This window comes from Chionomys nivalis, chromosome 4 (genome assembly GCF_950005125.1).
Source record: "Chionomys nivalis chromosome 4, mChiNiv1.1, whole genome shotgun sequence".
Taxonomy (NCBI): Eukaryota; Metazoa; Chordata; class Mammalia; order Rodentia; family Cricetidae; genus Chionomys; species Chionomys nivalis.
In genome coordinates this window covers 43437850-43454406 of record NC_080089.1, presented here as the reverse complement: position 1 = coordinate 43454406, position 16557 = coordinate 43437850, and the positions used below count along the sequence as shown (strand labels likewise).

The 16557-nt window shown below is 43.3% G+C and overlaps 1 protein-coding gene across 5 annotated transcripts in view; it reads right to left on the bottom strand.

The window, feature by feature from the left end:
- Ddx6 (DEAD-box helicase 6) overlaps positions 1-15226 on the bottom strand; it is a 36036-nt gene extending 20810 nt beyond the window's left edge. The window contains exons 1-4 of one of the 5 annotated variants that reach the window (XM_057767445.1): positions 15145-15226; positions 11976-12443; positions 8570-8633; positions 7613-7717 (exon numbers count right to left, since the gene is read on the bottom strand). In XM_057767445.1, coding sequence (XP_057623428.1) covers positions 7613-7717; positions 8570-8633; positions 11976-12175 — 369 coding nt within the window. In that variant the 5' untranslated portion in view covers positions 12176-12443; positions 15145-15226. The other 4 variants (XM_057767446.1, XM_057767443.1, XM_057767447.1 and 1 more) reach the window with 4 other exon arrangements.
- Positions 15227-16557: the final 1331 nt, after the last annotated feature.

The window sequence follows — 16557 nt, the reverse complement described above, 5'->3', positions numbered from 1 at the left end:
TTCATTTTCTTTTCTTTTTTCTTTTTTTGGTTTAAAACTTCAAGACAGAATTTCTCTATGTTCACAGCCCTGGCTGTCCTGGAACTCACTCTGTAGACCAGACTGGCCTGAACTCAGAGATCTTCCTCCCTCTGCCTCCCAAGTGCTGGGAATAAAGGTGTGCCATCACCGCGCCCCTCATTTCACTTTTAGGCTTACTTTGTCTTATGTTTTCAATAACCACAACAAAGGTAATACTTATTATCTGGGGCAGAGGAAAGGATAACCAAGTTACTGAAAATTAAGCACACACAGAAATTAAAAGGAAAACAGGCACAAATTAAGACAGAACACACACTGTTCTGCTACAGAACCCTAAAAATAACCTGCTCACAAACCTGTCACTCAATAATGAGTTCTTGGTTTGTCAAGAGTATTGAGGACAAGGTGGTTAGAAAGTGTTCATGTAAAAATAAGTAAACTTCAGAAAAAAATTTAAATTGATTTATTTGTACGTATGTGTGTCTGTGTGAGCATGTGCCAAGTGTCCCTGTAAGAGTGTCAAGAGTCCCTGGAGGTGGAATTACAGGCAGTTATGAGTCAATGAGTTTTGGAGAAAGAAACTTATTTTCCTTACAAAAGCTTCTTTTTCCCTTACTAATCTCAAAGTAAAAGCATAAGAAACATTCAAAGCTTACTGATTTGTTTCTTTCATATGGACTTTCAGTCTGTAGTCCCAGATGGTCTCAAACTCCTGTACAGCCTCTTGCCTCAGCTTTTTGGGCACTAAGATTACAGGCAAGAGCTACAAAGTTCAGTGAAATATTTCAAACACAATGTTTTAGAAAACTGTTTGGATATTGTTTCAACAGTCTTTAGCCTCCTCCCCGCCCTCCACCTAGTCTCCACAATCCCTAGAAGAAATTAAGGGTAGAGAGGCCTGGCAGTGGCAGCACACTCCTTTAATCCCAGCACTTGGGAGGCAGAAGCAGGAGGATGTGTATGTTTGAGGACAATCTGGTCTACAGAGTGAGTCCCAGGACAGCCAAGACACAGAGAAACCCTGCCTCAAAAAACATAAATTAAAAAGTAAAAAATAAAAATTAAAGGTATAGTATATAAAGAGTTTATTTATTTTTTTATTTTTTTTAAATATTTTTTTATGGTTTATTTAACTTTATTTTATGTGCATTGGTGTTAGATCCCTTTCAGACAGTTGTTAAGCTGCCATGTGGGTGCTGGGAATTGAACCCGGGTCCCCTGGAAGAGCAATCAATGCTCTTAACCGCTGAGCCATCTCTCCAGTTATAATTGAAAAGGATCAGAAAACAGGCAGGTGAAATGGCTCAGTGAGTAAGAGTCCATGCAGTACAAGCCTGGATCCTATAAAGAAAGAGTTGTGGTCTGCCCTCTACACACTTGCTGTGGGATGTGCACCACCACCCACACCTCTCCCCCCATATTTTGAAAATGTTCAGGAAAGTCAAAAGAATTGAGCCTGCTCAATGGTTCTAGAGCTCCAAATTAAGAATATTTTTGAATAAAAGGATAAATATAACAACTTCCAAATTATACCAAATATACTTTATAGTATCTAAATTGAGACTAACCATCTATATATGGCTTTTTGGGGAAGGGAGCAAAGGGCTGCTTGTGCTCAAGGCTGGGCTCTTAACTTGCTATGTAGCACAAGATGGCCCTGATTCTCGTCCTCCTGGTCTCCATTTCCCAAGTGCTAGGACTGCACCGAGCACTAGAGACCAAACCCGGGTTTCAAACAGGCTGAGCAGGCACCCTACTGAGGCATGGGGGGGAGGGGGTTATGGATATTTAAGTTTAAAAGAAACCCCCCAGAGCAGGCCAGTTGGAACCTCAGCAACTATTGGGAAGAAAGAAGGTAAAAGTAAAAGGCCACAGAGAAACCCTGTCTCGAAAAAACCAAAAAAAAAAAAAAAAAAAAAGTAAAAGGCCAAGGAATTTAAAGTGAGATACACGATGGACAAGCAGCCACATGGTGAACAGAGAGGCTTCAGAGAAAACGTGAAAAGGCAAGTAACTGTAGGAGAAGCTGAGTGGTGAGGCCGACAACCCTAGCACTCAGGAGGCGGCAGAAGTAGTTCAAGGTCAGTACAGTCTTCAGAGTGAGTTCTGAGACAGCCAGGGCTACAAAGAGAAACCCTGTCTCAAATCCCCCTCCCCAGGATACCGAAAGAAGAAAAATGGAAAAATTATGCTTGCCTGTTGTGCACCAGACAAAGGATTTAGTGCAAGTGAAGAAAAGCCATCCCCCCACCTGACTTCCATGTGTGTCTTGGAAAGTATGCACACACTCTCTCTCTTATACATACGCGCGTACGCGTGCGCACACACACACACACACAAATTCTAGAAATTAAAAATAAAAATTAAAAAAGAAATACAAAGTCCGGGGAGACAGCTTGCTGGGGTGGGTGGAAGTCCTTGAAACAACTCCTAAAGGCTGTCTTCTGACCTCCACATGTGTCATGGCAGCCATATTCATAAAAATAAATGAAATTTTTAAAAAATCCGAAGCGCTATCATGTAGCATAATATACTATGCCACTGTAAAAGGCTAAATTCCGACCCATACTAGTTGATAAAGGCTAAGAAGCAGAATTCACAGGGGTGGGGATCGGTAGTGTACATCTTTAATCCTAGTACCAAGGCAAAAGCCGAAGAATCTCTGAGTTATGGCCAGTCAGAACTACACGCTAAGATCCTGGGTAGGTAAGAACAAGGTTTGAGGGCCCATATCTACAAGTGTAGCACTTGGGAGGCTAAGGCAGAGGGATCCTGAGTGAAAAGTCAGCTTAGCCATACAGCAAGATTCTGTGCAAAGAAAAATGAACAGTAGAAGACAGCCCATCGTAAGGCTGGACTTTTAGATAAGGTGATGTGTAAATTTCTTTCTGGACCTAGAATTCTGATTTCTTAATTCTGAATGTTTTGTCTAAAAAACACTCCCTCTCCCTCTCTCTCTCTCACACACACACACACACACACACACAAACACACAAAGAGGCATGGTAGTCTACAGTTTTAACCCCTGGAGACAGAAGCAGCTGGATCTGAGTTCAAGGCTAAGGGTAACCTAGTCTAGATAGTGAGTTCCAAGACAGCCAGAAAAACACAGGGAGACCCTGTCTCAAACCACAAAGAAGCTACACTTACCTTCTCACCTTTGGGCAATCACTAGCTGTATTTTCTTAGAGTAGGGGGTTCTCAACCCTCCTAATGGTATTACCCTTTAACAACATAGTTTCTCATTTTGTGGTGACCCCCAACCATAACATTATTTTGTCACTACTTCATAACTGTAATTTTGCTCTTATGAATCATAATGCAAATCTCTGTGCTTTCTGATGGTCTCAGGCAACCCTGTGAAAGGGTTGTTTGACACCCTTCCCAAAGGAGTTAGTGATACATAGGTTAAAAACCACTGTCGGTATTGGCATAAGAACAGACAGGAGGACCAATGGAACCGAATAGAAGACCCGGATATTACGGATATCAATCCACACATCTTCAAACATCTGATCTTTGACAAAGAAGCAAAATATATCAAATGGAAAAAAGAAAGCTTTTTTCTTTTTTGGTTTTTTGAGACAGGGTTTCTCTGTATAGCTCTGGCTGTCCTAGAACTAGCTCTTGTAGACTAGGTTGGCCTCGAACTCAGAGATCTGCCTGCCTCTGCCTCCCAAGTGCTGGGATTAAAGGTGTGCACCACCACCACCAGGCTCTAATAGAAACAATAAATGGGACCTCCTGAAACTGGAAAGCTTCTGTAAAGCAATGGTCATAGTCAACAATACAAAACAACAGCCTAAAGAATGGGAAAAGATCTTCACCAAGCCCACATCAGACAGAGGTCTGATCTCTAAAATATACAAAGAACTCAAGAAATTGGACACAAAAAATCATATAATCCAATAAAAAAAATGGAGTAAAGACCTAAACAGAGAACTCTCAACAGAGGAATCTACAATGGCTGAAAGACACTTAAGGAAATGTTCAACATCCTTAGTCATCAGAGAAAGGAAAATCAAAACAACTCTGAGGTTCCATCTTACACCTGAAAGAATAGCCAAGATCAAAAACACTGATGACAACTTATGCTGGAGAGGTTGTGGGGAAGAGGGAACATTTCTGCACTGCTGGTGGGAATGCAAGCTGGTTCAACCCCTTTGGATGTCAGTGTGGTGATTTCTCAGAAAATTAGGAAACAACCTTCCTCAAGACCCAGGAATACCACTTTTGGGTATATACCCAAAGGATGCTCAATCGTGCCACAAGAACATATGCTCAACTATGTTCATAGCAGCTTTGTTTGTCATAGCTAGAACCTGGAAACAACCGAAATCCCCTTGACTGAAGAATGGATAAAGAAAATGTGATAAATTTACACAATGGAGTACTACACAGCAGAAAAAAAAAAAAAAGACAGCTTGAATTTTGCAGGAAAAAGGATGGAGCTAGAAAACATTGAGTGAGGTGACCCAGACACAGAAAGACAATTATCACATGTACTCACTCATAAGTGATTTTTAAACATAAAGCAAAGAAAGCCAGCCTACAAACCACAATCCCAGAGAACTTAAGACAACAATGAGGACATTAAGAGAGACTCACATTGATCTAATCTACATGGAAGTAGAAAGTATAAAAAAAACAAGATCTCCTGAGTAAATTGGGTGCATGGGGACCTTTGGGGAGGGTTGAAGGGGGATGGGGAGAGGCAGGGAGGGGAGCAGAGAAAAATGTAGAGCTCAATAAATATCAATTAAAAAAACATCCAATGCCTTAGAAGATCACTTTTAGGCTGTCCTATCTTCATTGATATATAAAATGAGACTACCTCCAAATAAAAGGTGCCCCTTGTGTAAAATTAAAATTATTTTTCAGCCAGGTGTGATAGTACACACCTTTAACCTTAGCTCTCAGGAGGCAGAGGCAAGTGGATCTCTGAGTTCGAGGCCAGCCTGGTCTTACAAAGAGTCCTAGGACAATCAGTTACACACAGAAACCCCGCCTCAAAAAAAAAAAAAAAAATAATCAGTACTTCAAAGATTCCAAGGTCAGAACATAATAAGCATAATTCTAGTTATTGTGTTATAACAAAAGGAACTGCTCAATAAAAATCAAGAGTTTAATCACAATATGCATACATGAACCACCCTGATGGAGCCAAATTTTAAACTGAGCACACAGAAACATGATTTTAAAGGCAATCCTGAGTTCACACAAATATACATGAAGCAGGAAGGAGAAAGGTTAGTGCTACATCTCAGTGTTAGAGTGTTTGGCTAGTGTGACCAAGGTCCTGAGTTCAACTCCTAGCATCCCAAGACCCAGATACTCTTATAATGGCACATATAGGGGCAGGTTCTTCTTTATAGGGGCCAAACATGGAAGGACTGCTTGAGCTGAAACTTACAAGAAATTCACTACACCCTAGACCGATGAGATCAAGTCTCTGGATGCTAATTAGTAACTACAACAATCAGAAAGTTTGATGAAGAGAACATTTTCTTGGTCTTAAAGTAATCTCTAGAATGTTGACTAGTTTTAAGGGAGGGACATAAAGTAGCTGTCATCATACATTATTGAATAAAAAAAAAAAACACTTGAATAAGATAATCCAAACTAATGACATCACCAATCAGACTGTACACACCACTTTCAAATTCGATACCCTGAGAAACCTGTAACACAAGTTTTGCAGTATTTTTGCTGAGAAAGCATGACTTGAGACTAATCACAGAGTCCCATCAGAAATGATTAAAAAAAAATGAATGGAAGAGATTGGAGATGTAGCTCAATTGGTAGAGTGCTCCCCCAGCATGCACAAAACCCTGACTTTGATCCCCAGCACTATATAAATATAAAATTTTTCAAGTCTGTAACCCTAACTCTAACTCCTCTTGTACAGAAGGATTAGAAGTTTAAGGTCACCCTTGACTACACAGAGTTTGAGGTCAGCCTGGGATACAAGAGATCCTGTTTAAAAAAAAAAACAAAAAAAACAGGACGAGCAAGATGGTTTAGTAGATGTAAGTCCTTGATGTTAGGTGCAACACCTGATCTGATCCCCAGAACCTACCTAGTAAAAAGAGAGCTGACTCCCTAAGTCGTTCTCTGACCTCCACACATGCACACAAATATAAACATGTGCGCACACACAGAATGTTAAAACAAAATCCAGGGACTGAACAGATGGTGCTCCTCCAGAGAGCCCAGATTTAATTCCCAGAATCCACATGGCAGTTCACACTTTTAACTCCAGTTCTGGGGAATCCAACACCCTTGTCTGGCCTCCTTGGGCACTGCATGCACATGGTATACAGACACACATGCAGGCAAAACACTTGCACACATAAAATAAAATTAAATAAATTGACTGGGCATGGTGGCCCATGCCTTTAATCCCAGCCTGGCCTACAGAGAGAGTTCCAGGACAACCAAAGAGAAAACCTGTCTTAGGGAAGTAAGTATTAAAGCTGTCAAGCATCAACACAAAGCTAGAGCACGCACAATCCCTATTCTTAGGAAATATACACAAAGAGACCCACAAGAAAAGGGAAGTGATTTTATAATTTAAGCTGTAAAAATTCAAGAAAGAAGCCAGGTGGTGGTGGTGGCGCATGCCTTTAATCCCAGCACTCAGGAGGCAGAGACAGGCGGATCTCTGTGAGTTCCAGGCCAGCCTAGTCTACAAGAGCTAGTTCCAGGATCGTCTCCAAAGCTACAGAGAAATCCGGTCTCGAAAAACCAAAAAGTTCTAGAAGCTGGAGAGATGGCTCGGCAGTTAAGAACACTGACTGCTTTTCCAGAAGACTTGGGGTCAATTCCCAGCACCCACATGGCAGCTCACAACTGTCTCACACAGACATACATACATACAGACAAAACACCAAACGCACATAAAAAATAAATTTTATATAAAAATTATATATAAAATTGGGTAACATATTTATGTTTATATAAATAAGCATAAAGTAAATTTATATATTTATGTTTATATTTCAAGAAAAAGCTGTGAGTGGCGATGTTTGCCTGTAATCCTAGACTTGGAGGCCAAGGCAAGAAATGAGCTCAAAGCTACACTTCCAATTCAAGGTTAGTATGGACTATATGGAATCCTGCCCCCCTCAGAAAAACACTGTACACACACACACACCCCACGTTACACTATTCCTGCATGTCCAAAAAAAACACCCAAAAAAACACAAGTAGGGGCTAGAGAGTTAGAGAGACTGCTCAGCAGTTAAGAGTACTGGTTGCTTCCAGGGGACAGACACATCTTAATTACCAGCATAAACATGGTGGCTAACAACCATCATTTAACTCCAATTCTAGGGGATCTGAGGTCCTCTTCTTGCTTCTGCAGGTACCAGACATATATGCAGACAGAACACCCATATACATGTAATTTTTTTTTTTGTTTGTTTGTCAAGAAAGGATCTCTGTAGACTGTCTGGAACTCACTCTAGACCAGGCTGGCCTCCCGAGTTCTGGGATTAAAGGCAGCTCTGTCCAGTAATAAAATGAGTATTTTGCTGAAGTGCATAACGCATGATACATAGCCTTCATGTAACATAAAGGGTAAACATACCTGAATAGGAGACGGCTTTTCCCAACCCATTTCAAAAATTCCCATTAGCAACTCCCGTTTCAAACAGTAATCTTCAAATTCATTTCCTTTTGTGGAGGTCACATCCTAATCAAACAAAACAATAAAATAAAAAACAATCCTGGTTCTTTCATAGTTAGCATGCTTTAAAAAAAAAAGTGTCTGATGGACCTGAACCCTTTCTCCACCTTCATCTTAAAAATACGTACTACTACTGCTTCAGTTTCTATTTCAGCATTCCCTGGAGAAATACTCAACAAATACACACCACTTAAAAATGGAGCTTTGGGCTGGGTGGTGGCGGTGCATGCCTTTAATCCCAGCATTCAGGAAGCGAGGAGGGGGTGAGGGGGATGGGGGGTGAGGGTGATTTTCTATGAGTTCAAAGCCAGCCTGGTCTACTGAGTGAGTTCTAGAACAGGCTTCAAAACTACACAGAGAAACCCTGTCAAAAACAAAACAACAACAAAACAAACACACACCAAACAAAAGCAAAAAAGGAAATAAGCATGTGCATGCGCGTGCACACACACAACTTAATATATCCAACAACTCATTATTATGTAATCCCAAAGATTGGTAGGAATCTTTTTTTAGCAATCTACCATCTATTAGCTACACAGTTTCAATCATTTCAAAATGCTTTAAGATTAAATATATATTACACACACATACACAGCACCCCTCCCCTAAATAGTGAAACCCTATTGAAAAAACTAAAGATAGTATTTGCTAGCCTGGTGAGACATACCTAACTATACTCCCAGCACTACTGAGACTAAGGAAGGAGAACCTAGAGTTTGCAGTAAGCCTGAACTATATAGGACACTATCTCAAAATAAAACAAAACAAGGACTAAACACACGGTGTCACTTCATGCAACTACTTTACTTGTAATTGCCCCATTCTTCCATTTTTGAATTCTACAACCCAACTTACCGAAGTTTTGATTCTTAGATCCTTTGGAGGGAGTTTTAATGTCTTTTTCCAGTCATCACCAGGTCTAGAGAGAACACAGCAAACAAAGTTATCACAATTCATAGCTTCCTCCTTAATACAAATGAAACGTCTCAATAGTACTACCCCTCTAAAAAAAGCACAGTAAGTTTAATACGCTCTACATCATTAACAAGAAGGAGGGGCACTCCTGTACTTAATTAACAAGAGTGTTAACTTCAGGGAACATGTTCTTTGGGAAATCATCTAAGGGATAAATTTAAGAACAGAAAAGGCTGCCAGCATCCATCCTCCTCATCTTAAGATTAGAAGTACAAGTGTTTGTCAAAACACATTTTATTTGACCTACTAGTATTTAACTTTTTTTTTTTTTAATTAACTACAAGCATTTAACACCTAGATTTCATATAAAGGCTCAGTTTCTGGATCTTGAAAGACTGTCAAATCCACAACAATTCAGGGAAGCACACTTTGGCAATAATGTTTCAAGTTCTTGTATGGTAACAGTTAGGAAGAACTTAGTAACTACAGTCTTTTCTTTTTTCTTTTTTTTAATGCTAAGAAATTAAACCCAGGCCCTTGAAAAAGCCAGGGAGTTGCCAATGGGCTACCTAGTAACCAGAACTTAAAATCACTAAGTGATGTTTGTAAACAGTAAGCACCTTCTAACTTGGCACAGTACCCTACAGTCATCCAAGCCTCTGGGCCATGGTAGTTCCAGGCTAGTCTGAACAACACAAAGACCTCGACTTAAAATACAAAAGCACACACAGTCTTGACGTTTCTAAAAGAGGTTGCCTTGATTTTATTCCTTATCCCTTCTGTGATGGCCGCACCAATTATTCCCTCAACCCTCTACGCTCTCACATACAAACTGTGTCTACCAAGCTTATCAGTAATATATACAATGATGTATGATGACACCCACCAGGTGATTCCAGCACCCAGGTAGTGAAGTAGGAGGTTTAGGAGTTCAAGATTACCCCTGGCTACATAGGTACTTGGAGGCCAGTCTGAGCTACATGAAGTGCTGTCTCAAAAAAAAAAGCAAGTAAGTAATTTATGTAAAATAGTACTAACAAAAATAAGACCTGGAGACAATTGAAACTGTCCCCAGAGCACCCCGAGGGTTGATTTGTCTAACGCTAGAGCTTGCATTAAAAGCAAATAGCCTAACACAGATACCTTTCTTGTTTTTTAAATCTAAATAAAAACTTGTATCTATATAGCCCAGGCTGGCCTTGAACTCATGAACCTCTTGCAGACACCACTGAACACTAGATAACCACCTAGTAAAATAGTTTGCCACACAAATTCAACAATGCATAATACAAAAAATATAATGCAAAAACTGGCTCATAGGAGCTGGAGAGATGGCTCAGAGGTTAAGAGCACTGGCTGCTATTCCAGAGAATGGCAGCTCACAACCATCTGTAATGAGATCTGGTGCCCTCTTTCTGGCATGTGGGCATACATGCCAACAGTATATTATATGCATAATAAATAAACCTTTTTAAAAAACCGGCTCACAAATTATACTCAAATATCTCTTAAAAGTGAGAAATCAAAGTGAGCAAACAGGTGAGGGAGGTAAGTACTAAAGAGTTCTCAAACAGCTGACAAAACCCAGAACTCTTCAAAGAGATGACACACTTAGAAAATCCCAGAGGAAAAACTGTTACCCCAAATCAAAAATTTTAAGTGAACAATACTTTCATACTGAAGTGGACATCTGCCCTTAGGAACTGAAAGGAGCCTCAATTTTGCTTGCCTATTTGTGTTAAAATAAACTACAATTTATAAAATATTCCCATTTCTATAATTGTTAAAACCAATTCCACTGTGCCACTCATCCCAGCAACCAGGAGGCACAGGCAGGCAGATCTCCAAGTTCCAGGCCAGCAGGTTACATAGTGTGGTACTGTATCAAAACAACAGACAGTGGGAATTCCTACAGACTAGCAGTGACTCTCACAGCAATAATCTATATATTATAGTAGCCAGGGAAGACTACTTTTCCCTAGAAAGACTCAGATTACGAAAACCATAATACAGTTCAAACTCAGGATGGTGACACACACCTATAATCACAGCATTCAATCAGAGCAGGGGTACAAAGACATCATCTCAAAAACAAAACAAACAGGGGCTAGAGAGATGGCTCAGTGGTTAAAAGCATTGCCTGCTCTTCCAAAGGTTCTGAGTTCAATTCCCAGCAACCACATGGTGGCTCACAACCATCTGTAATGAGGTCTGGTGCCCTCTTCTGGCCTGCAGACATACACACAGACAGAATATTGTATACATAAAAAATAAACATTAAAAAAAACAAAAATAACACACACAAACAAGTCAACAAACCAAGTATCATATATAAAGATCTGTAGATGTTAAACCATTTTATGTACGTCTATATTTTTAACAGAAGCCCAACTTCCATTGGATGAAGTTTTACATGTTAAATCCTTATAAATTCATTTTTAGAACGACAGTTCCTTCGTCTCTTCCCCACCCCCCAAGACAAAGAGTCTCTGTGTAGTCCTGGCTGTCTCTGAACTCGCTTTGTAGACCAGGTTGGTCTGCAGCTCACAAAATTTCATCTGCCTCTGCCTCCGAAGTGCTGGGATTAAAGGCATACATTGCCATTACCATCCAGTTAGCCTCTGTCTTTAAAAAATGAATAAGTCTGAATCTTTAATCTGTTTTTTTTCAGGGGTTGGCTAAGAGCACTGGTCTACGTTCAATCCCCAGCACCCACCAGGAGGCTCACCACCAACTCCAGTTTCAGTGGATCCAACCCACTTTTTTAGCCTTTATGGACACCAGGCAGGTGCACAGCATGGAGACATACATGCAGGCGAAATGCCCAAGCACATAAAATTTCAAAAAATTCTTTTTGTTATTGCAAATAAATTTTCTTTTTCAAACTTTCAAACAGCCTTTACCTGTTGTATAAACTAGGGCAAACTGCCGTGGTAACATTAGAAAGTCCCCCTCATCTAAAAAGAAGAGTCGGGTATGGTGCCTCATGTGAACCTGTAACCCTAGCGCTCGGGAGACTGAAACAGGAAGACCGCCCAGGTCAGCCTGAGCTACAGAGTAAACCTATCTCAAAAAAAAAAAAAAAAAAAAACAGACAGAATGGGATCATTTTATTCACATTTATACAAACAGTACATTTATTTCTTAACATAGCAATTTATAGATGCTTATGTTCATCACTTGCTGAGTTAATTATGGCAGAAATACATTATTCTACTACAAATACCTACAGACCATGACAAAGTCATCTGCAATCAAAATGGTTAATTTAAGACATTACGCAGTCAAAAAAAAAAAACAAAAAAACCAGAAACTGTGGCCTACAAGTGTTTCTTCTAACACTTACTTAATAGTGGCGGTCATGCTCTGTGCTTGCTGTTGAGTGCCGTTATTGATTGTGTTGGTGTTTTTCAACTGGTTCATCTGTTGCTGTGTCTGTGTGCCCCCTCCTCCAGGGCCACCACTGGGCTTCACAGGGCCCCTCAGCTGACCATTCTGACTGGACAGACCCATTATAACAGGGTTCTCTGTTCTGGCCGTGCTCATGCTTTGTTAACTGCAAAGGTGTCTCTTTCAAACTTCAAAATTTTTGAAAGTCAGTAGAGAAACTGTAATAACAGTTTATGAGGCTCTCCAAAATGAAGAGATAAATAAGTCTTGCTCAATATATGAGTCCTTTATTGCAATTCAGGCAAGCACCTGTAAGTCTCTGAACGGCAGGCAGCAGTAGTTAACTTGCTCTCATGCACCGAATCAACTATTTTTTTAAGTCCTCTAACAAGCTTGAAGTATATCTGAATTTACTCACTTCAATCTGAAACAAAGAAAAAAATTCAGTCAGCAAACAGCAAAGTCAGGGTGTAAAGCCGTTCCCTTCTAAAGAACTCCTTTGCAATGTTTCTTTTAAAGGACGACTAACAGCCACACTCAGGCCAAATCACTAGTTGACAGGAAAGACTGAGTGAGGCGCTGCCTTCAAAACCCAGTCTGCAAGGACTCCAACTTCACATTCAAATTTTCAAGATCAAAGTAAGCTAGAGAAAATGAGGCAGAAAGACACTACTGACAGAATTCAAATTCGCCGTCAAATAACAATCTGTTCTTCAATCTCCTCTGATGAATTCTCTTCAAGTCCTACAACCTCCAAAAACCATTACATTAATTGCATTAAGACTTGAAATATCACTCAATTTACTTAATGTAAATCTAGATTTAAACAAAGCAAGACAATTCACTTACATTTTTCTATTTCTGACAGCAGCCAAGAGATTTTAAATGAGAAAAACTGCTTCAAATAATACAAAAAGGTTATCAGTTTCGACTACAGAAGGTTTTCTTTTTTTTTTAATTGAGCTTTTGTTCTTACCAAATAAATGAAGCGGTCTACATCTAAGAAATCTTTTGCTTGAAAAATTCTAAGACCCCTCTAACACACCAAACACCTCAATACAAAAAACTGACTGTTGCCTTTCATTTTTCAGAACAGTATATCCTAATTTAAAATAACATTGTTTTTTTAAAAATGAAATTTTCTATAGTTAAGGGAGGGAAAAACAAAACCCCCAGAGGGTTAAACAAAATTGAAGCTTTAATAAAATTCTCCCAAATCAACCAGAGTACCAAGTCTAATTAACAGTTATTTTAAGAAAAAAACTGCAACCTCAAATAGGATTCTCAAAATTTAATAAATAAAAAATTGCCAAGGACCAAAACATAAGCCCAACTCCTTTGGTTTATCTTTTAACCCCCTTACGTTCCACCCTCTCGCAAAAGAAGAAAAGAAAAAAGAAAAAAAGCCTAGCTTAATCTGTGCTATTTTTTTCTCATGCACCAATGTATCCCAAACCCAAAATTCTAAAGTCAAAAGAGATCTCAAGTTTTGTTGGCAAACACTATGTTTGTTGAAACAAAAAAACACTTTATACATCGACCTGCTCACAAATGCTGCTTATCACACGAAGTTGTTTATCTGTTCTGGCAACAGCTATTTTTCGTACTAACAGGTCTGTGTTAAGATCAACAGTAGCAGGTACGTCCAACAGGAAGGGTTACCTGCTTGCAAAGCACTAAGAGGATGAATATTAAGCGACCATCATTACTGTCAATCAAACACAGTAAGACCACCTATTGCCTTAAATTCAAAGTGAGCCTCCGATAGCTGCTCCCTTCTTAAGCTGACACCTGCACTGCAGTTTTACGTCTCAGAGGAGAAAATATTCTTCCTACCCCTCCCCAGTTTAGATTTGCAAGTTAGATTCCAACATTAAAAAAAAGGAAGGAAGGAAGGAAGGAAGGAAGGAAGGAAGGAAGGAAGGAAGGAAGGAAGGAAGGAAAGAAGGAAGGAGAGAGAGAGAGAGAGAGAGAGAGAGAGAGAGAGAGAGAGAGAGAGAGAGAGAGAGAGAGAGAGAGAGAGAGAGAACAACCCCACGAAGGAACGTAGACTTAGTTGGGAGGAGCCCCTGGCGGAGTTAATTACAGCACTTCCCAGACCGCGGTTAGCAATTGACAGTTTCACACCCAAGACAGTACCATCAGCTCCAACAAGGGCTTTTGTTTGCAAAAGCAGCACAATTTCTCTAAGCCTCAGCAGGAAGTTAGAGTGGGGTTATTCTGAAGGAAAAGGGCAAGGCAAGAGCCAAGCCAAGGACTGGAGTCCGGTAACCGTAGGGCACTAATCCCTCGCCCCCTCCCCCAACCACACTCTCTTCAGACCCAGCTCCCTCGGATCCAAACGCCAAAGGGTTTGCTGCCCTGCAATCCTATCTGCGCCACAAGAGCCGCAACCAGCTCCGCGAGTAGGAAACAATAGGGACTCCCCCAGGAAAGCCCGGGAGAGAACCCCCAAATTGGAAAGCCTCTCCTTTCGTCTGAGCCGCGGAGTCTCCCCCAAGCCCCCGGTACCCCGCGACCTGCAAGGCCTACTTGCACCCTAGCAGCTGCGGGTCCTCTCCTGGCCCCGGCTCCGGACCGCACAGCCCTGCCGCCCCGCACAGGGCCGCCGAGTCCCGGCCGCCGCGCCGTCCCCGCTCCGGGCTGCCACTCGGCTCGCCCCGAGCACTCCGCCGCTCCTCCTCCAGACCCCGCCGCGCACCGCATTCCTCGGTTCCACTCCTCTCCGCCTCCCCCGCTCCACTCAGCGGCCGCCCGCCCGTCCTCCCCCCCTACCCCCCGGCCGGGCCTGGGCCTCGGGCCTCCGCCCCAAGCGCGCCCCGACGCCCGCCCGAGGGGGCTCCCCCGCGACCTTCACGGCCCTGCCGACCCCGACCACGCCGCCTCACCCCCCACGCCCCGCGGCTCGGGCCCGAATCCTACCACCGAGGCCACTCCCGCTCCGCACCCTCGGTCCTTTATTGTTGACTCGAAGCTCCCAAAATGGCGGCGGCTCCTTCCTCCTCGGAAACCTCCGCCCGCCCCCACCCGGCCCCTCGCCGCTACGCCCGCCGCCCCGCCCCCGCCGCGCCGCCCGCGCCGCCGCCACCGCCGCCACCGCCGCCGCCGCCACCTCCCTGCGCTACCTCGTCCGCGGCCCGGTGTGTGGGCGCCCCCGAAGTCGCCGCCGGGCTGCGCTGACTCCGCTCCTCTGCCCCCTCCCTCGCCCGCCGCCGTCGCCGCCGCCTCCCTCCCTCTTCCTCAGCCTCTCCGCATGGCGGCGCACGGCGGCTCCTCCTCCACACAAGATGGCGAGAGCTCGGCCGCTGCAGCCGCCGCCGCGGCGTCGCGGCTTCCTGGGCGCGGCAGCCGAGCCCGTTCCCTGACCCGACCGAGCTCCGGGAAACGTGGGGCTGCTTTCCGGGAAGGACGGACGGACGGGAGGGAGGGCTTGCCTGCGGTGCGGAGACCCAGCTGGGACGCGAACGGTGGCCGGGGACAGTCGCCCTTGCCTCCGTCCCTCCGAAGCTGGCTGGCGGGCCGGGGCCGGCGGGGAGGGCTGCTGGCTGCTGAGCAAGGACGCGCTCGGAGGGCAGCCGGCGCGGGCTCGGCGCCGGGAAGCTGACCTGGGATGGCCGGGAGGCTGTCGCGAGGCCGGGGCGCACCTCCACCCGGGGACGCGCGGAAGTGGGGCCGGCCGGGCCCACGCTGCTGGGGAGCCCGCTCCCGGGGAAAGCGAGAGCCGGGAGCGCGCCCTCGGTCGTGGGTTACCGAGCCCAGAGTGCAGGCGAGGTCACCCTTTCTTCCTGCCCGGAGTGACACTCTTCTAGAAAGAAGGGCGGACCGCCTCTACGAGCGGGGACTCACTTATGGAAATGGGAAACCAGTAGATTCTCCCGCCTGACCCTCACTGCAGATACTTGTGCGTTTGTTTCTGTGATTTTCAGATCCTAGTGTCTTACCCTTTAAAAAAGCCTTCTTGTTCCAAGTAAAGTAAACATTTGGAGATAGAATCGAGCTAGGCCAAAGGGAAAGTGAAAACCTGGGTCTCACGCAGCTGGGAGGCGGAAATAAATGGCCAAACCATATGTGACAATAGGTCTCCGTCCCGGAACACCAACTTAATGGGCTCTGGACAGTCAATACTTAGTCACTGACTGGCAGCTCCCATTTTTTTTCTTTTTTTCTTTTCTTTTTTTTTTTTTTTTTTTTTTTTTGGCCACGGCTTCCAACTTGAGACCAATCAGAGAAAGCCAAATCTGTTCTCTAAACCAATGACTCCCTACTTCTAGCCCTCCTCCCGCTTTCTTTTCAACAACATCCAATGAGAATAAGCCTAAAGCCTTTCTTCCCTCCCACCCCAATTTTCTTTTAATTACTGTAGCGCTTCCCCCCCCCCCAAGGGCTCAAGTCTTTACCAAACGTCGGTGGATGCTTACTTGACCCCATTTTTCATAGCAAGCCCCGAACAAATAACAGCCTGTTGTCATTTGATTTAGTTCCATAAAGCAAAGACTGCCGCTTAGATTATTGCAACGAATCTCTGACTATCCTGGAAC